This window comes from Neoarius graeffei, chromosome 21, assembly GCF_027579695.1.
Source record: "Neoarius graeffei isolate fNeoGra1 chromosome 21, fNeoGra1.pri, whole genome shotgun sequence".
Lineage (NCBI taxonomy): Eukaryota > Metazoa > Chordata > Actinopteri > Siluriformes > Ariidae > Neoarius > Neoarius graeffei.
Genome location: NC_083589.1, coordinates 35592032 through 35613982, shown reverse-complemented (window position 1 = coordinate 35613982; position 21951 = coordinate 35592032). Strand labels below are relative to the sequence as shown.

General features: G+C 41.6%; 1 protein-coding gene across 1 annotated transcript in view; it reads right to left on the bottom strand.

Moving 5' to 3' along the window:
* Positions 1-1373: 1373 nt before the first annotated feature.
* The window catches only part of LOC132870074 (proton myo-inositol cotransporter), a 132299-nt gene continuing 111721 nt past the window's right edge, over positions 1374-21951 (bottom strand). Inside the window, exons 5-10 of the mRNA XM_060903618.1 lie at positions 13147-13310; positions 12520-12640; positions 5974-6099; positions 5626-5744; positions 5286-5438; positions 1374-1600 (exon numbers count right to left, since the gene is read on the bottom strand). Of these exons, the coding sequence (XP_060759601.1) occupies positions 1374-1600; positions 5286-5438; positions 5626-5744; positions 5974-6099; positions 12520-12640; positions 13147-13310 (910 nt within the window). The remainder of the gene's footprint in view (positions 1601-5285; positions 5439-5625; positions 5745-5973; positions 6100-12519; positions 12641-13146; positions 13311-21951) is intronic.

Below are 21951 nucleotides of genomic sequence, written 5' to 3'. Positions count from 1 at the left end.
CACACACACACACATCCAGACCCACTAGATAGATTCGACTTCTCTCCTCAAAGTAACATGATGACTTGTCAACTTTGAAGCATTCTCCAGCGTCATATGCATTCTGAAACCTGTGTCATACCCTAACATCTGGTCACCAAGTCCTAATAAACTGGTGTTAATATACTTTCCTGAAGCATTCTCTCCCTCACTGCACAAAGCAGAACTGATATGAACATACCTGATTAAAACTTGACTTTCGCCTTACAGTGTGCTTCTTCCTTTGGGAAACTCGGTATACTTCAGTGTTAAATATGAAAACACAATTATGTTATCCGTTTGTGCTAACAGTGAACAAACACGTATTACACACTCAACAGTAATAGCATTAATACAAGCTTCTGTTAGTTTGCTTGATTGATATTGTTGTCTTTATAATACCCATCAACTGCTTTGTTACACATATAGTCACAATATGTCTGCTTGGCACTTCTCTATGTGTACCAAACTACCAAGGTGTATACTCACAGCAGTACAATATAAACATAACATTGGATATTACACTACTCGTCAAAACATATTCCACTCTGTTACATTGACGAGAGCTATGAGATGCAAAGCCATTTTTTACACAAGGCTGTGAAGGAAGACGAAATTAAATTGAGTCAAACGATAAGGGTGAACATGGGTCAGAGTTGAATACAATTATAATGGTCAAAGAGATTAAGGAAGTCATTACACACTATAAAGGAATGTGGAATAAGTTGGGTTAATCAAAAATAGACTCTACCTTCAGAACAAATCAGTTCCAACACTCTCAGCTCAAAATATAATCTTGTGATAAAAGGGCTGATCTGGGAAATAACATAAGAGAATCCAGTTTACAACCTATGCTATGTGTGGTGTGCTACAGAATTTAATCTTTTGCCAGAATCAAACTGAAAATATCATTCACAGAAATTAATTGAACATTGTAGTGAGAAAAAGTTGCCAATGTCAAAGCCTAGAATCTTCCCAAAAACCTAAGACTACCATAGTCGACTGACAGTTGTTCTGGATAGCACACACCTCATTTTACTGCAGTGAGCACAAAACAGTTGTGTAACATCTGTGACCATTGCATGCAGCATCAAACTGTAATGTGCCACAACCTGTAAATGACATCTCACAAAAGCAGGCTCAGTACTGTTTTTGTTCGTATGTTTGGATATGTCAGTTAGATTTTCCTTTAAAATGGAGTGCAGTATTTGTAAGATGCAGCCTGACAGCTACAGATGGGTCTGGTGTCATGGTGAGGTGAAGCTGAAAAGCGATTCCTTTTCTACTCTCTTCATAAGTCATGTGCAGAGCTGAGAGAGGATCTACTGGGCGTTCTTTGAACTTTCACCTGAGGTTTATTCCACATCTGAGCCATCATTGTCTGACAGGTGGTAATTTGATCCTTTAACCCGGATGTACTCCACCTGCCGGCCCTCATCTGAGTCTGATGCACCACAGGAGCACAGGCGGCTTTCAAATAGCGACTCGATCTCCTCCAGGCGACGGCCTTTGGTCTCAGGGAGGCATCCATAAACGAAGAAGAAGCCCAGCAGAGCAAGGCTCGAATACAGAAAGAATGCACCTGGAAGATAACAGAAATCTCACTCCAAGCTGAGAAATGAGACCTACACATGAACTGCAAGATATGGACTTCTCTGGGCCATTTCTTATATCTTTTAATATCTTCCTTTAGGATAAAATAATTATGTTAGTTTTTACAACCCCAATTGCAAAAAAAAAATGCTGTGAAAAAATGCAAATAAAAACAATCATGGAAACCCTATATTTCCTTGAAAATAGTATAAAGACAACATATCTAATGTTGAAACTGAGAAATCTTGTTGTTTTTTGAAAAATATATGCTCATTTTGAATTTAGTACCAGCATCATTTTTCAAAAACGTTGGGACGGGGCAAAAAAACAAAAACAAAAAACCCCAAAACTAATTAGGTTAATTGACAACAGGTTAGTAACATGATTGGGTATAAAAAGAGCATCCTAGAGAGGCAGACTCTCTCAGAAGAAAAGATGGGGAGGGCTTCATCGCTCTGTGAAAGACTGCGTGGGCAAACAGTGCAACAATTTAAAAATAACATTCCTCAATGTAAAACTGCAAAGAATTTGGGGATCACATCATCTATGGTACATAATATCATTAAAATATTCAGAGAATCTGGATAAATCTCTGTAAACAAGGCTGAAAACCAACATTGGATGCCTGTGATCTTCTGGCCCTCAGGCGACACTGCATTAAAAATAGATGTGTCTATAGTAGAAATCACTGTATGGGCTCAGGAACACTTCAGAAAACCATCGTCTGTGAAAACAGTTCGTCGCTGCATCCACAAATGCAAGTTAAAACCATGTTTAACAATATCCAGAAATACCGCCACCTTCTCTGGGCCCGAGCTCTTTTATGATGGACTGAGGCGAAGTGGAAAATTGTCCCGAGGTCTGACAAATTGAAATTAGAAATTCTTTTTGAAAATCCTGGACACTGCGTTTTCCAGGTTAAAGAGCAGAGGGACCATCTGGCTTGCTATCAGCACACGGTTCAAATGCTAACATCTGTGATGGTATTGGGATGCATTAGTGTACATTGCATGGGTAGCTTGTACATCTGGGAAGGCATCATTAATGCTGAATGATATATAGAGGTTTTGGAGCAACATGCTGCCATCCAGACAACGTCTTTTTCAGGGAAAGCCTTTTTTCTTTGAGCAAGACAATGCCAAACTGCTTTCTGCACATATTAAAACTGCATGGCTCTGTAGTAAAAGAGTCCAGGTGCTAAACTGGCCTGCCTGCAGTCCAGACCTGTCTCCCATTGAAAACATTTGCCACATTATGAAACACAAAATACAACAAAGGAGACCCCGAACTGTTGAGTAACTGAAATTGTACATCAGGCAAGAATGGGACAACATTTGTCTTTCAAAACTACAGCAATTGGTCTCCTCAGTTCCCAAACATTTATCGAGTGATGTTAACAGCAGAGGTGATGCAACAGTGACTACGTTTACATGCACATCCAAATCGAGCTGCTGTCGGTAATCGAGCTGAAGGTCCCAGCAGGGTGCCAGAGAAATCCAATCCTACATGCACACAATGAAATCGGGCTATTGTGTGAGGTGCATTGTGCACCCGAGCCACAGGTGGCGCAACACGCCCCATCGTGTTGGTACACTTCCAGTTGTCGTCATGAAGAAGAGCTATTCAAGAGTGTAAACAAAGTTATCAGTTCCGTGTTCTCCATTGCGCGTTTTTCTCCCGTCCATGAATTTTAATATATTCAACTCCTTAAGCTGAATGAGCATGAACTCTGTCTCCTCATTGCTCCAGAAGTGCACGTTTCTGCTTGCCTGTGGCAGTGGGGGCGTGGTCAAGCGCCGGTCTGTGACAGGAGGGCGGAGCCAGGGAAGGTGAGTGGCAGAATCACTTCACCTGACGGTAATTAACCTGTGTTTGTGTGTCTTCCCAGTAACCACGCCCTATTTAAGGAGGCAGAGGGAGAGCAGAGGGGACAGCTCATCCCGGGACTAGAACACAGCGCGCGTGTGTGTGTGTGTGTGTTTTTTTGTTTTTCTCTCAAGAATAAAAGTAGGCTGTTAAACTGAAAAGTCTGACAATAAAAAGCCTATTAGTACCAGAAGCTTTGTCCTGCCGTCCTCTGTGCTCCACCCACACTTCAGAGAGCTCTACATCGCCATTTTCTCTTCTTCGTTTGTTCCTCCTGACCTCTTCTGCTGCTCGCTATTACTGTTGTCATGCCGACCGAGGCTGTTGTGTTTCCCGCTTGTGGTCTCGTCACTCGTCACTTCCGGAAGTAGCTCGACAACTAGCTCGATAGGGTATACATGCACAAAGTAGCTCGGCAGAAATTGCATAAACTAGGTCGTGTAGCTCGATTCCGAGAAATCAAGTTTGGTTCAATTTCAGCCGAATTAAGGTGTATACATGGCATTTTGAACTTCGATTTCAGTCGAGCAACGGCAGAAATTCGATTCTCTCTATGTGCATGTAAACGTAGTGACAGAGGTAAACATGCCCATGTCTCAACTTTTTTGAAACATGTTGCTGACCTCAAATTCAAAATGAGCATATATTTTCCCCAAAAAATCTTAGTTTCAACATTTGATCATCTTTGTACTATTTTCAATGAACTATAGGGTTTCTATGATTTGCAAATCATCGCTTTCTGTTTTATCTACGTTTTACACAGTATCCAAACTTTTTTTGGAATTGGGGTTGTAGCATCTAATACTGTATATCCTCCTGGGAACCAAGAAAAAAATGTGCCTCTCAGTTTCTCTTTTGTTGTGATTTCCTTACTAGGAATTTCCCAGCAACCCTCCTAGTCACATGCTATATCATCGGAAAGCCCAGGATGTACTCTTTACAAGACACCAAGATTCAAGTGAATCGCTTGAAAGAGTAAGAGGATGTGCACGTAAAACAAATGCCAACTACAGAGGACACAAGTCTCAGGAGGATATTACACCAAATGAAACATTTTGTAAGTTACAGTATAATAAAGCTGAAATGTAGTTGGAGAGACAGACTATTTGCTCACTGCTGAGAGATAAGATTTGAAGGCTGTTGATATATTAGTTAACATTTAACATTCCATTAATGGCTTAACAATAGTCGTTAAAATTCTTAAATTTTCCTGAGGGAACCTGCCCAAAGGGATCAATAAAAGTTTTATCTAATCTAATCTTTGAAAACCTGAAAGTTGGTGTACAAAATATTTTATGATTGTTAATTATTGTAGGTTTGCACATGCTTGCCACGGTAAACATTTTTTACAATGTAAACTGTTTGAAAAACTTAAACTTATACCTGAGATATGAGGTGAATCAAGCACTATCTCACCAAGATATCTGAGGTGTAGGTTATTTCAAGTTTTGAAATAACCTACACCTTATATCAACGAAACTGACTTCATGTTAAAACTGTTAATGTTATAGTCATGCTGTCTGTTGTTGCCCAAATGAGGATGGGCTCCCTTTTGAGTCTGGTTCCTCTCGAGGTTTCTTCCTCATGTCATCTGAGGGAGTTTTTCCTTGCCACCGTCGCCACAGGCTTGCTCATTGGGGATAGATTAGGGATAAAATTAGCTCATGTTTTAAGTCGTTCAAATTCTGTAAAGCTGCTTTGCGACAATGTTTATTGTTAAAAGCGCTGTACAAATAAACTTGACTTGAGAATAAGTGTACAGGCTTACGCTCTTATGGCTTATATTTTATTTAGAATTATAATTGTACCATAGTAGGTGAGGTATTGGGCTATGTGTAGAAATGTCAGGGACACCAGAACATTGAAGGTCCAATTCACTCCGGCTGAGCAGGCATTGCCTGTGCTTCTCGCCCACAGTGGGTAAATCTCTGAGTTAACGGTCCATGGCATTGGGCCCAGTCCTGAAAGACATGATTTTGTTTAGCATTTAACCCAAAAGCCATATAAAAATATGTTTCACTAAACAACCAAAAGCAAAAAAGTAACTTATAGCAAGCATTTAAATAAGCATTTAAGTATTAGTTTAAATTGATCCAACATGGGCCATTAGGAGTTCAAATCAGTTGGTTTTGTACTCAGACCCCTTACCTGGAGCAAAGAAAGCCAAGTAAAGAATCAGACCCAAGAGAACCAGCCATGAGTAGGACGTTGGGCAGAAATTATAAGCCCAAAAACTGTGATCTGGAGACTGTGTTGAGTTGGAGCACCTGCAGCACAGTTAAAGGTGATATCAGCTTGTAAACTGCAAGATAATCATAAGATACTGGGACATTCTAACTGACAGAAAAACGAAAGTGAGTCACATTTTGCTTAAAAAGAAAAGGGATCTGTGTTCATCCAGCACCGTCTAATGTCACTTTAGTGTGCTGCTGAGCTTTAGTGGAAAATCTCAACATGCAAAGGCGAACTCATGCTCACATGCCGATTATGACTCACCTGCCCCACGCTGCTCTCTCTGTGGAGGCCTGATTGACTGGCACACAGGAGGAAGCGAACACAGCAGTGTTGTTCTGCTGGTAGCAAAAGCCACAGCCTGGATCCAGCATACACAGTTCACACGACCTGGGGCAAAAGTGAGGAAAAGCAAGTCTGTGTTTTTACGGAACACAGAAAATCTGAACTGCAAATTGTTTAGTGTTATGTCTTTATTTTTGACTTAACACATTATTTCAAGGTACTGTATTGTCATTTTGACTTAATATCTTATTTCCATATCAGGTTCGGCTTACAGTGGTGCTTGAAAGTTTGTGAACCCTTTAGAATTTTCTATATTTCTGCATGAATATGACCTAAAACATCATCAGATTTTCACACAAGTCCTAAAAGTAGACAAAGAGAACCCAGTTAAACAAATGAGACAAAAATACGATACTTGGTCATTTATTTATTGAGGAAAATGATCCAATATTACATATCTGTGACTGGCAAAGTTACGTGAACCTCTAGGATTAGCAGTTAATTTGAAGGTGAAATTAGAGTCAGGTGTTTTCAATCAATGGGATGACAATCAGGTGTGAGTGGGCACCCTGTTTTATTTAAAGAACAGGGATATATCAAAGTCTGATCTTCACAACACATGTTTGTGGAAGTGTATCATGGCACGAACAAAGGAGATTTCTGAGGATCTCAGAAAAAGCGTTGTTGATGCTCATCAGGCTGGAAAAGGTTACAAAACCATCTCTAAAGAGTTTGGACTCCACCAATCCACAGTCAGACAGACTGTGTACAGATGGAGGAAATTCAAGACCATTGTTACCCTCCCCAGGAGTGGTCGACCAACAAAGATCACTCCAAGAGCAAGGTGTGTAATAGTCGGCGAGGTCACAAAGGACCCCGGGGTAACTTCTAAGCAACTGAAGGCCTCTCTCACATTGGCTAATGTTAATGTTCATGAGTCCACCATCAGGAGAACACTGAACAACAATGGTGTGCATGGCAGGGTTGCAAGGAGAAAGCCACTGCTCTCCAAAAAGAACATTGCTGCTCGTCTGCAGTTTGCTAAAGATCACATGAACAAGCCAGAAGGCTATTGGAAAAATGTTTTGTGGATGGAGGAGACCAAAATAGAACTTTTTGGTTTAAATGAGAAGCGTTATGTTTGGAGAAAGGAAAACACTGCATTCCAGAATAAGAACCTTATCCCATCTGTGAAACATGGTGGTGGTAGTGTCATGGTTTGGGCCTGTTTTGCTGCATCTGGGCCAGGACGGCTTGCCATCATTGATGGAACAATGAATTCTGAATTATACCAGCAAATTCTAAAGGAAAATGTCAGGACATCTGTCCATGAACTGAATCTCAAGAGAAGGTGGGTCATGCAGCAAGACAACGACCCTAAACACACAAGTCGTTCTACCAAAGAATGGTTAAAGAAGAATAAAGTTAATGTTTTGGAATGGCCAAGTCAAAGTCCTGACCTTAATCCAATCGAAATGTTGTGGAAGGACCTGAAGCGAGCAGTTCATGTGAGGAAACCCACCAACATCCCAGAGTTGAAGCTGTTCTGTATGGAGGAATGGGCTAAAATTCCTCCAAGCCGGTGTGCAGGACTGATCAACAGTTACCGGAAACATTTAGTTGCAGTTATTGCTGCACAAGGGGGTCACACCAGATACTGAAAGCAAAAGGTTCACATACTTTTGCCACTCACAGATATGTAATCTCATCTCATCTCATTATCTCTAGCCGCTTTATTCTTCTACAGGGTCGCAGGCAAGCTGGAGCCTATCCCAGCTGACTACGGGCGAAAGGCGGGGTACACCCTGGACAAGTCGCCAGGTCATCACAGGGCTCAGGTATGTAATATTGGATCATTTTCCTCAAGAAATAAATGGCCAAGTATAATATTTTTGTCTCATTTGTTTAACTGGGTTCTCTTTATCTACTTTTTGGACTTGTGTGAAAATCTGATGATGTTTTAGGTCATATTTATGCAGAAATATAGAAAATTCTAAAGGGTTCACAAACTTTCAAGCACCACTGTATGTCAGCCAAGAGCAGGAATCAGAGGCTGCAGTTCACTCACTAAAACTCACCGAAAACTAGACAATTTATAGATTGTAAAATACCAGGTGGGTGGCACGGTGATGTAGTGGTTAGCGCTGTCGCCTCACAGCAAGAAGGTCCGGGTTCGAGCCCCGTGGCCGGCGAGGGCCTTTCTGTGTGGAGTTTGCATGTTGTCCGCGTGGGTTTGCTCCGGTTTCCCCCACAGTCCAAAGACATGCAGGTTAGGTTAACTGGTGACTCTAAATTGACCGTAGGTGTGAATGTGAGTGTGAATGGTTGTCTGTGTCTATGTGTCAGCCCTGTGATGACCTGGCGACTTGTCCAGGGTGTAGCCCGCCTTTCACCTGTAGTCAGCTGGGATAGGCTCCAGCTTGCCTGCGACCCTGTAGAACAGGATAAAGCAGCTAGAGATAATGAGATGAGATGAGATTTAGTTCACAGCACTGTATTTTGAACAAAAGACAGTAAACAAAATTGGTAACCAAAACACTACAAGCCCTGATGCTGCTCACAGCTTGGTGATGCTTGCAAGAGATGAGGCGAGTATAATCGATAACATGTATATATGCTATATTTACTGTATGGACATGGGATCAGAAAATATTTTTATTTATAAGCAGTAGCCACATGTACAGTACACATCGGGTACCTATTTTAACGAATGCAACTACAAATTTAAAATCCTTTATACGGGAATCTTACTTGACGAATCAAATTCTGATTAAATAATCAGTGGTAAGTATGAAGTTTTATTTAAGAAAAAAAAAAGTGTCGTGCATCAAGCACACGTAAAGAAAGACAGAACAGAGAGTGGACTGAACATCAACAAGAAAGCATGCTTGTACAGATTGGCTTGTTTTCGTGATGACAGCACAGCCATTCAGCCTCCATTACGGCATGATGAACTCGTGTTGTTTCAGGAGCTGGGTGGTATGAGAGTAAATTGGGACAGAGAGAGCAGCGACACTCTTTCTGAGATCATATGGCTTCAGGTTGCAGGGTCACATGCAGCGGAGGACTTATTACAACAGTATTAAGAGACTAAAGGAAGCACACTGGCCATGTTTGATCTTTACTACACGGAGGGAAGTCCATTAAAAACACTTCACAGCCATCACAGACTCAAGGGCAAGATCCTGTTATGCTCAGTTTGGAGGTGTAAAGTCAATGGCTGATTTAGCAAAATATAACCAGCAACATTTTAGCAAAATGTTTAATGTATTAGATCAGGATTGGAGAGGAGAGGTGATTAACCTGCATGATTTAAAAAAAAATTTTTTTTGAGTCGTAAATAATTCATAAACCATGATTGGGCACTAGACTACGCCATTTCAGCCAGCAATCTCTATGCAACACCAGCACACCTGATGCCACTTGTCAAATAATCAGCCCTTGATTAGATGATTCATTTGTGTTGTAAGGACATTAACAGAAATCCGTGCAATAAGAACGTTTGTTTTCAATCAACGCGAGTTTTGAGAGGCAATAAATTATCTCCTTATTGGTAATGACATGACTCAGTGGTGAAAACTGTTAGCCTTTAATGCTTAACCATTAAAGTGCATATTCTGGACCAATTTAGTTTTTTTATATGAAAGTATGTCCCTTTACACACTCATCCAGAAGGGTAATTTTGCACAAGGCCATCTGTCTACAGCTGAAAAAAATAAAATAACAAAACGCGTCTGGAAAAATCCCAAGGGAGGCTGGAGCCAGATTTGTGACGTCACCTACGGAAGCGCCAGCAGGCTGCGAGAGCTTTGCACGGTTTCAGTGCACAGCCTGTGTAGACCAAGCGCTCCCATTTCTCTCTCATTATCCGGTCTTTTGGGAAACGATGAGTACTAATCCCATCATGATTGGTGTTGCTACACCCTCCTACGATACATCTGTTAACCATTTTAATAATTACGCGATAACGTTGAAGAAATTTGCAGAAAACCACCAGGTCATTTTCTCATAAACAAACCAGCGCTGACGTAGGATTCAGAGGGAGGCGTCCCGCATGCGACGTCACGAAAATCAATGTTTCCCGGGAAATCCAAATGCCAAGTTTTTTCAGAGGCGGACCAATTCGCCTCAAATGGCTTGACTTCAACTGAATTTTTCTGGTATTGCACAAGGTAAAAAAATTGCACAAAATGCAAAATGTGACAGATATTTGACCAAAGTTTAATATAAAATAGGAGAATTACATTGATCTTGCTCCTGAATTTACCCGTGATATGCACTTTAAAGCTAGACGGTCTTTCGATTTCATAAAATCGTTGAAATTTAGTTCCCTCTGGAATTTGGTAATTGTGATACATGTTTATTTCTGTAATATCTCAAAAAAACAAACAAAAAAAACCCCAGGCCATTTTGTGGCTGGGAAGTGATTTAATTTGAGGGGTTTCCCTAGCAAATGATATGCATGAAATTGCTTGCTTCGCGCAGTCAAGCAGACAGAGGAAGTCCGGTGTGCACATGTGCGGTGTCAGGTGTGTGAGAGAGGCGGATATAAGTGCAGAAATCTTCATTAAGATACAGTGCAATCTATACAAAAGTGCAGGAAAAACACACAACAGCAAACAGTCCAAATCAGCAGGCAAGGTCATAAACGTGAAAACAGGCAAAGGGTCAATCGAGGCGCAAACAGGATCTCATCTCATCTCATCTCATCTCATTATCTGTAGCCGCTTTATCCTGTTCTACAGGGTCGCAGGCAAGCTGGAGCCTATCCCAGCTGACTACGGGCGAAAGGCGGGGTACACCCTGGACAAGTCGCCAGGTCATCACAGGGCTGACACATAGACACAGACAACCATTCACACTCACATTCACACCTACGGTCAATTTAGAGTCACCAGTTAACCTAACCTGCATGTCTTTGGACTGTGGGGGAAACCGGAGCACCCGGAGGAAACCCACGCGGACACGGGGAGAACATGTAAACTCCACACAGAAAGGCCCTTGCCGGCCACGGGGCTCGAACCTGGACCTTCTTGCTGTGAGGCGACAGCGCTAAGCACTACACCACTGTGCCGCCCGCGCAAACAGGATATTGGAGGCAAACCGAGAATGAGAACTAGAATTGGGAACAAGAGTTGAGGAACCAGGAAGATCACAAAAACAGGAAACAAGGCTCAGTAATGCACACTGAACGCAGCGTAATACTTCGCAAAGTCTTAGCGTCAGTGCAGTCCTTAAATAGTCCAACCTTTAATTCACTGATTGAAAACAGGTGCGCCTTGTTCACAGCGCGCATGCTATAGCTCACTCGGTGCGCATGCAGCCCGAGGCACGCCTTCAGGTGCACGTGCCAAGGCGCACAGGACTGACACGCAGGTTTACCTTCTTCTTCTTCTTCTTTTGGGTTTTACGGCAGATGGCATCCACAGTGTTGCATTACTGCCATCTAAAGGTTTACCTTTGACCGTGCACTGACAGTTGCATCGTCTTGTCGCTAAACGAACAGCTGATCACACCGAGGTGTTCGCTGACCGCCGATATTTATTAGTTTGGTCCTGTGTTTCCTTTCCTTCTCAACATAACATCTTTCCTTCTCGCTTTTCGTGACTGTAGTTGGTCTTTCACGTTTCATTCACACACTCACGTCCTCCATTTTTCTCTCCTGTTTCAAATTTGTATCCCACAATGCCTTGCGGAAATGGGGAAAGCCCACCACGTGATGCATGACATAGTATCTTGAATTGGGTCATGGTGAAGCAGGAAAAAATAGCGGAGAATTGAGGGCCATGTGGCTCTAAATTCATTAATTGTTCTATTAAAAAAAAAACTTAATAAAAATGGAAGTCTGTGATTCGAATTCAGTAGCTTTCGGTCAACTAAACAAAAATAACTGGGCGTCAGGGAAAATTTTTTTATGACCTACACTTGAAAAATCTGAAGGGCAGTCTAGCTTTAAGGATCAGTTTACGGCTGCATCCGGACAACTTTATAGAAAATTTGAAGTGATTGTTTTGTAGTGGTGCTTCACGTTACCACGTTTGTACTTTTTACCTTGGACTCCGAACAGATGAGACACATCGATTTTGAACTTAAAGCGAAACTTTTGTCCAACCATCCTTAAACATTCTGAATTCCTCTTCAAAATGTCTTTAAACAGAATTTTTTTTTTTCCCCAGTTGGCTTTTCAGACCAGATATGGTAAATAAATAAATAAATAAATAAAATCTGTGAAAACTCTCTCACCCTGTAGCTCGTCTCTGGTCCAGTGAGCTGCCTTTAGCTAAATAATTTACATAAAGGCGTGCGATTGAATACACAACAAAAGAGTATCTGCTACATGCAGCTGGTTTATAAACACGCACTGGTTCATGTATAAAACTAGACCTGCTGAACTACTTTGCTGGGTTTGCATCTGAACTCTGACCCACCAGTTCACAACCCCTGTATAATTTATATGCAGCATAATCACCTGAGCACTAAGCTAAGAAGGACTTGAAAGACACACTCAGCATGTGCTATACTTACAGATACGTGGAGCAGCTGGTGTTGGCCAGAGCGTGGTCAGCATGGTGAAGGGTAACAGGGGGAGAGTGCTGAGCAGACAGCAGGAACCCAACAGCCAGAAGACAGAGACTCAAACAAGTCCCTGTACAGAGCAAAGGAAAGATAGAGAGTAATGCATCGTGCAAATATTCTTCTCATGCCACAATACGTCATTTAATTTTATTAAATAAAACAGTGTTAGACATGGACCAGGTATTATAGATTTAAAAAAAGTGCTTCAATAAATAACCTTAATGCACATTTATGAAATGACTTAAAAATTCAATACACGTGTATCAAAACTATGGCGTCCGATGATGGAGTATCAAATACATGCTCATGAAAACGGTCCCTTAATCTTCTATGGATCAGAACAGTCACTCACTGAATTTATTGCAGCTTTGAATCCCAGGCGTTCACTTAACATTAATTAATCACTTACAGGATGATGCAGAACATTTTCTTTTCTGCAAAAACAGTCGTTCTTTCTCATCACTCCTTGCCTCCTAGCTAGTCACCAAGGACTCCTGTTTCCACAGTTGCCTGGCAATGTTCCATATTTTTAACTACTTCAGCAAAAAAGAGGTGAGATGTGCTGTATGTACTCACCAACAATGCTCCCAAGAGTCAGTCTCCGTCTGCCCACCCTTTCCACCATCCACACACCCAGCAGTGTGAACAGAAAGTTAGTTAAAGCAGTCAGTGAGGAGAGCCAGATTGCCAGCTTATCATCCCGCACTCCAGACATCTGCAAAATGGTGGCACTATAGTACCTGCAGGAAGGGGAAAAGTGGAATTCTGAACAAAATACTGTACTAACATAGTCATGCGTATGAGGTCAGAAGAACCTTCCATCCATCCGTTATCTGTAGCCGCTTATCCTGTTCTACAGGGTCGCAGGCAAGCTGGAGCCTATCCCAGCTGACTATGGGCAAGAGGTTATCAAGTCGCCAGGCCATTGCAGGGCTGACACTTAGGTGGGGTTTACATTAGACCGTATCAGCGGATCATCAGATTAACGTTTTTAAAACGATTAGCGTGCACACAGCAACACCAATACACGATTCGCGTGCACACAGCAACGCCAATACACGGATACGCTCGGCTCCGCAGGCATCCTGCGCTCCAAATCACTCCGCCCTGAACAGCGAGTGCCCTCTGGAGGGTGCGCACTCCGGCCCTGCGCAGCTCACAGAGAGCGCGAGTGAAGCGCACGAGCAGTGATTCGGGACTGAGCCGCTGTGTGTGTGATCCTAGTGCATATCGGGCATGCGCGTCACTTACCACTTGCAAGTGGAAGGATGGCAAGCCTAAAGACAATCATAACTACACAATGGGCAGTATTTGCATCAGTATTTGCAGTATTTTCATACTTTTATACTCTTTAATGAAAGGTGATACAAGGCGGAAGTCCGCGCCGTTTTTCAGCAGTCGCGTCATATGACCAACGCCAGCGAATCAGGAAGGTAGATGTCACAGTGACGTTGTCCAATGACGACGCTCAGCACAGTGTATCCGCGTATTCTCAGTGTTTACACAGCACCGGACCAGACACGATCTAGATTGAATACATGAACCCTGGCGGATTCCCGTTTCCCGGCGTTTCCAGGCGTTTTAATGTAAACGGACAGTGCATCCGCGAAGAAAACGAGACAGATACGGTCTAATGTAAACTTGGCCATAGAGATAAACAACCATTCACACTCGCATTCACACCTACGGTCAATTTAGAGCCACCAATTAGCCTAACCTGCATGTCTTTGGACTGTGGGGGAAACTGGAGCACCTGGAGGAAACCCACGCAGACATGGGGAGAACATGCAAACTCCGCACAGAAAGGCCCTCACCGGCCGCTGGGCTCAAACCCAGAACCTTCTTGCTGTGAGGCGACAGCGCTAACCACTACACCACCGTGCTGCCGTCAGAAGAACCTGAAGAAGTCTCAAGTGTCAAAGTAGCATTACTTTGACACTGAAGGGCTTGTATCCAAAAAGTCCATGAATGTAAACGAACTTAGCAGGTTTTGGAAACAAGCCCTTCCATTCCTAATGACATTTTAAGTGATTACTTATGGCACTTTAATACTTTGAAGTACTTATAAAATCATGGTCTGATTTTAACTTTAGGTTTTTCTCAGATTTAACATCAAATACACTCTTTATCGTCAGCATGTCCGCCTCTCGACCGGGAGATTGCAAGTTCTACTCATGGTTGGGTCGTACCAAAGACCGTCATAAAAATGGTACCTACTGCCATCTGGAGAAGCACGCCGCAAGACAGATGCGAGTAAGGAGTCACACTCTCACAGTTATCAGAAGACTGCCCCCCCCACTGTAATCCTAGCTATGACAGGAGATTGCCTGGGAAGACCAGGTCCTGGCACAGGAGGGACTTTTGACCTTGACGCTCTTTATCGCAACTTATATCTGAGTTTGTGCTGAAGAAATTAATTAGATTTCTTGCCAATTACTGTATATGCACTTCTATATAGTGACCAACAGCAAAAAACTGAAGTGTCATTCGAAATGTTCATATATTTACTGAGGATATATTTAGAAACACTTATTACAATGAATTATTAATACATTTAGTAAACAGTTGTGATTAAATTCCAAAAAAAATTAAAAATCTGACTCAGCTACTCTGTAGATCTTTGAGCTACAACCAAGAAATATAAAATCATAAAAATCCTGTCATCTTATCTCCAGAAGTAAATGTGATTAAGAGTTCAACCACCTTTGAAATGTTAACAAATGAAATTATACTGAATTCTCTCTTGGTTTTTCAGTTATTTATTTCAATTACTTATGCACGTTGGCGTGAAATTTTGCTTTTGTTAATGAATATTTATGCACTCACTCTACTTATTATGAATCCTTGCAGATCTGCTAGATGCTTCATGTCACTGCACTTTCAACTGTTTTGTAACATTTTGTAAGTCAATAATAACAACTGCTAAATTACTAAATGTAAATTGAAAGCAGAAACAAAACATGTAAAGAACGTTTTCACAAATTGCTCCTGTCATTTCGCCGGTTTGTTTGCATTCTTCATCTTTATGCATTAAAATTTGTTGAATTTTTTTAGACTGGCTCAAAAGCTCAAAGAAATTTGAAAATTACAGAACTGAAATGTCCAAGGAAGAATTAAATAAATGTCTAAAGCTATTCTATACCTCAGCACGACAACAAGACAGCGCTTTCTCCAAAAAAACCCAAAACAAAACCCAACACTAAAGTCAGTTTGTGCAGCCATCGATAGGTTTTTAAGAAGTCCGCCTAAGCAGAAATGATTTTATTGAATGTTTTGTATAAAGTTTTTATGTATTGAATTTGCAAAAAATAAAAATGCTCTGTTTCTCAAAATCCAATGAACGTGGATAGAATAAAAGTTATTCCACTCAATCTCGTCGTACATGGCTTATAGCCAACTCGGCACTACACGCCTCATTGTTTATCAGCTCATGTATGATTCGATTTCATGGAATAACTGTTAAATATCTTTACATCTGCTCATTCATGCAATCAGCCAATCAGGTGGCAGCAGAAACTGGACAGTAAAAGATTGGAAAAAGATGAGGTGATGTTTTTCCAGTCTTCAGAGGTCCAGTTTCAGTGAGTATATGCCCGCAAAAGCCCTTTTTCCCTGTGGATTCCTGTTCTTGGCTGACCGAAGTGGACCCTGATGTGGCCATCTGCTGTTGTATCCTACCTACCTCAAGATTCAGTGTTTTGTGTTCTGAGATGCTTTTCTACACAACACGGTTGTAAAGAGTGGTTATTTGAGTTACTGGAGGCTTCCTGTCCACTTGAACCAATCTGGGGTGGGTTTCCCAAAAGCCTCTTAACGCTAAGAGCGTCTTAACTAGGAGAGAGAGTGTTCATTGTGATGCTCGCTCTACCATTTAATGATGATCTTTGTGCTATGATGCTTTTGGGAAACCCACCCCTGCTCATTTACCTCTGACCTCTCTCATTAAGGAGTTTCTGCCCACAGAACTGTTTACTACTACTTTTTTTCTTTTCACACCACTCTGTAGAGACTCATCTCATCTCATCTCATCTCATTATCTCTAGCCGCTTTATCCTGTTCTACAGGGTCGCAGGCAAGCTGGAGCCTATCCCAGCTGACTACGGGCGAAAGGCGGGGTACACCCTGGACAAGTCACCAGGTCATCACAGGGCTGACACATAGACACAGACAACCATTCACACTCACATTCACACCTACGGTCAATTTAGAGTCACCAGTTAACCTAACCTGCATGTCTTTGGACTGTGGGGGAAACCGGAGCACCCGGAGGAAACCCACGCGGTCACGGGGAGAACATGCAAACTCCGCACAGAAAGGCCCTCGCCGGCCACAGGGCTCGAACCCAGAACCTTCTTGCTGTGAGGCGACAGTGCTAACCACTACACCACCGTGCCGCCCCTCTGTAGAGACTGTTGTACATTAAAATTACAGGAAAACAACAGTTTCTGAAATACTCAGTCCATCCCATCTGGCACCAACACCCATGCCATGGTTAAAGTCAGAGAGACCAGGCTTTTAAAAAAAAAAAATCATTCTGATGTTTGATGTGAACATGAACTGAAGCTCTTGACCTGTATCTGCATGATTTTATATATTTAATATTGGCTTCAGATATCTTTCCATAGCTGTTGAGTGTATTTATAGACCAAATCGTACATTTCAATGTACTGTGTCATAGTTACATCTGTACAGTAGCACCATGCATATGCGACTGTCTGAGTAGCACTTAAATCATCTGAGGTCTGAATACAGATGAAATTTTGGTGTTAAATCCTCTCTGATTGTGGCTTATCCAAGCATTTTCTCAAAATAAACTATTGTCAAGAAACAATTCACTCAATCCACACAAATCATCTTCAACCAGGCACTTACATAAAGTGTATACAAATTGATAGTATAGTGTAAATCTGTCAAAACATTTTATTAACAATAATAAATTAATAGACGATCATTACCTCCACCGGGCGGCACGGTGGTGTAGTGGTTAGCGCTGTCGCCTCACAGCAAGAAGGTCTGGGTTCGAGCCCCGTGGCCGGCGAGGGCCTTTCTGTGCGGAGTTTGCATGTTCTCCCCGTGTCTGCGTGGGTTTCCTCCGGGTGCTCCGGTTTCCCCCACAGTCCAAAGACATGCAGGTTAGGTTAACTGGTGACTCTAAATTGACCGTAGGTGTGAATGTGAGTGTGAATGGTTGTCTGTGTCTATGTGTCAGCCCTGTGATGACCTGGCGACTTGTCCAGGGTGTACCCTGCCTTTCGCCCGTAGTCAGCTGGGATAGGCTCCAGCTTGCCCGCGACCCTGTAGAACAGGATAAAGCGGCTAGAGGTAATGAGATGAGATGAGATTACCTCCGCCAACTTTGTTGGAGGAGGTTGTTTTCGCCACTGTTTGTTTATTTGTTTGTTTGTCTGTCCCCAACATAACTCAAAAAGTATTGAACAGATTTTGATGAACTTTTGAGGAAAGGTGGGCCATCAGCCAAGGAACAACTGATTAGATTTTGATATCAATCTGGATATGTATGTGGATCTAATTTTTTTTTTTTGGTCTGTTCCCAACGTAACTCAAAAAAAAGTGAACAGATTTTGATGAAGTTTGGTGTACAGTTTTAGTATTATCCAAAGTTCAAGTGATTTGATTTTGATGTTGATAATATGTGGCTTGGCTTCGGTATGAACTCTAATGAGTGCCCTTCTAGTTTTGTTCTGTGTTGGTCTCTGATTTTGATCTTTTGTTTATCACTTATCTAGCACTTTGACAAATTACAGTGTGCTTCACAGCTACTTTTAGACATTTTGAGTTGCTCAGCATGTGAAATCAAAGTGCTGTTCAAAAATAATTGTACAGCATTGTTTTGTTAATTACATATCTTACAGGAGCTGCAACATCACAATTTTGTTGGACATGCTTGGCGCGTTGGTTTTCAGTAAATTGTTCAAAGCAAACAGGTTGAGGGATAATAGGGAGGGTGGAACTTAGCTGAAAAAAAAAAGAGAGACTGAGTAGAGGAGGGAAATGAGGTCATGGATCACTAAATGTGAACTTACTATAAGGGCTAAACTACTCAGACATTTCCAGGCAAGAAAATAACTAATTATACCTTCGCTTATAACCTTTTTAAGATTTCACAATATATTTAACATATCAACCGACAATACATGAATGCTGCTTTTTCAGGTATAAAAAGCCAAAGATGCAGCCTGGAAACCAAACGAGGAGCCATGCAGTTTTATTACAAGTGTGACATGATATTAAAAAGCGCACAAATGCAATAAGTCTGCACTTGCACCACGCGAAATGAGGACACGTGTGGAGATTTAGAATGTTACAAGCAATTGGAAACAAAGTTCTCTGATTTAAACCTCCCCCCACAGCGAAGCTCTGATTCAGATAACAGTGGCTTTAAATACATCTCGTTTGTGTTTCCTCTGAAGCGTCACACTGTGTATCGTAGATGGAGAATGAGCTTGATTAGGTGAGAAACCGTAATTTAGACACGCCTGCACTTTGACTCGCTCCTGCTGTTGCTGCTGCTAAATTGCCAGGAAACAGCAGCCTCAAACAATCACACCAAGTTGTTTGCTTGGGAAGTAATGAACCAAATGAAGGTGTGAGAACTGTAGTGGTGGCTCTGTGACTATGCCTTTGAGCTAATGATCGCAACATTTTGAATTCAGTTTCCAGCACTGACAGCCAGTTGCACTTCAACAAACCCCTTAACCCTCGGCTACGCTATTGTATTTCTTTAAGTCATAGCAAATAGCACTCTGTAGTAAATGCATTGTGTAAGCTGGTGCGTGACGTAAGGCCAATTTATGCTGAGAACCCAGTCCTCACAGATGGCGTCGCAGATGGCGTCTGCGTAGCCCCCCCACCTTCGCAGACGCTCTGCGCGCACCTCCCAAAAATTGTGACCACCGCAGAAGCCTCGCAGACAGCGTCGCAGACAAGAGGGCTCTGATTGGTCCACTCTACATCCGCTGTACACGCACTTCCGCTTCCCTACTTTCCCGGTTTGTTTTGTTTTCACGACCGCCATTTTTAAAAACACGAGCAAAGATGGAGCAGCACGAAGAGCGGTTGATCGAGGAAGTGAGGAAGTACGTACATCTATATGACTCCAGTTCTAGTCATTATAAGTAACCGGAGGATAAACACTCCACTAAACACACCCACCAACTACTCCTAGCGATTTCGTGACTTCGCGCCCCCTTGTGTTGTGGCGGTGAATAACATCGCGCACGCCTATTACTCCCTGCTCAACGATAAATTACAACTGTCTGCGAAAAGCTATCTGCGAATGCCTTGTCGCAAGAGCATGCAGAGGCCCTTAAGGCCAATTTATGCTGACAACGCAGTCCTCGCAGATAGTGTCGCAGACAGTGTCTGCGTAGCCCCCCCCACCTTCGCAGACGCTCTGCGCGCACCTCCCAAAAATTGTGACCACCGCAGAAGCCTCGCAGACAGCGTCGCAGACAAGAGGGCTCTGATTGGTCCACTCTACATCCGCTGTACACGCACTTCCGCTTCCCTACTTTCCCGGTTTGGTTTGTTTTCACGACCGCCATTTTTAAAAACACGAGCGAAGATGGAGCAGCACGAAGAGCGGTTGATCGAGGAAGTGAGGAAGTACGTACATCTATACGACTCCAGTTCTAGTCATTATAAGTAACCGGAGGATAAACACTCCACTAACCACACCCACCAACTACTCCTAGCGATTTTGCGACTTCGTGCCCCCTTGCGTTGTGGTGGTGAATAACATCGTGCACGCCTATTACTCCCCGCTTAACGATAAATTACAACTGTCTGCGAAAAGCTATCTGCGAAAGCCTTGTCGCAAGAGCATGCAGAGGCCCTAAGGCAGGCAGTGTGCATGACTTAAAGAGAATAAACTGGTGTGAACTCCAATAAAATTTAATCAATGAACACTCTCTCATTATTTGCTATTTAGCTTTTTCTCTTCCTGTTATTTTCTAGATCATAATTTGTAAATCAACGTATGTATATTTTCTGGCTAAAATAATGACAGACTCGCAGAGATAGCAGGGTAAAATCCTACATAATGTGCAGTTTGACCAAAACAATCCGTTGCATCAATCTGTTGTAACGGATTCTGCCAGCGATATCAATTCACATTTAAGCTTTTTTAACATATTTTATGATATTGTTTAAATAAATGTCAAATTCAAATGATCAAAATGACCACTACAACCATTATAGCATTCTGCCAATTTCAGTGTTAGGAGTTGGATTTTTAGCAGTTGTCTTTACCTGAATGTGTTGAAGTGAATTATTACTCATTAGACAAATAACTTGTGTGTCTACTGAATTCCACTAAATCAGCATCGACCTGACTTACCATTTGGAAAAAGGCATATGGAAAAATATTTATGATTCTATCCACATTCATTGGATATGAGCAATCGTGCGCTCTGATTGGCTACTCTACAACTAGGCTATCAGCTCATATACCGTGAGTAGAGAAAAATAAAATGGCGGAGCGTGTTGCTGAACCAACCGAGGATGAAATAAAAACTCTACTCAAAAACAAAACCCAAAAATTGTTATCAAGTATTTAAAAGAAGCAGAAATAGCTAGAAGAATATACGTTTTTTTTTTCTTCCAATATCTCCTGTTCCACACTCAAGCCCAGTCAGTGGCGGTAATGCACCTTTGAATTGGTTTGCCAAACCAAAAAAAAAAACCAAAACCCTAAAGAAGAAGAAAAAGAAAATGCCTAAAAATACACACACACAAAAAAGCAACAAATTATGGAATGAAAGTATTTGATGGTAAAAATGTATCTTTTTTATTTTTCAAGAATTATTATGATAGCATTTTTCACAAATTGCTACTGTTATTTTGCCGGTTTGTTTACATTGTAAATGGAAATGATTTTGTTGGACGTTTTGTACAAAGTTTTTATTTATCAAATTTGCAAAAAATAAAAATGCTCTGTTTCTCAAAATCCAATGAATGTGGATAGAATAAAACAGTTATTCCACTCAATCTTGTCGTACATTGCTTATAGCCAACTTGAGTTTGTGGAATAACTGTTAATTATTACTATAAGCTAATATTCAGTAAATTCTTCTTATTGATGAATTGTGTCATGTTACATATTCAAAAGAAGGCGATATGGCAATTTAATGAGATTAAAAACTTCAAAATGCCATGGTAATACAGTAATGTGAGATACTGACATACTATCTTGAAATAATCATGTCAAAATCATGAGATCATAACTTGAAGTCTTGACATATCTTAAAATAATGAGGTATTAAGTCAGAATAACAAGATATAGTGTCTTGCAAAAGTATTCATCCCCCTTGGGGTTTGTTCTGTTTTGTTGCATGACAAGCTGGAATTAAAATGTATTTT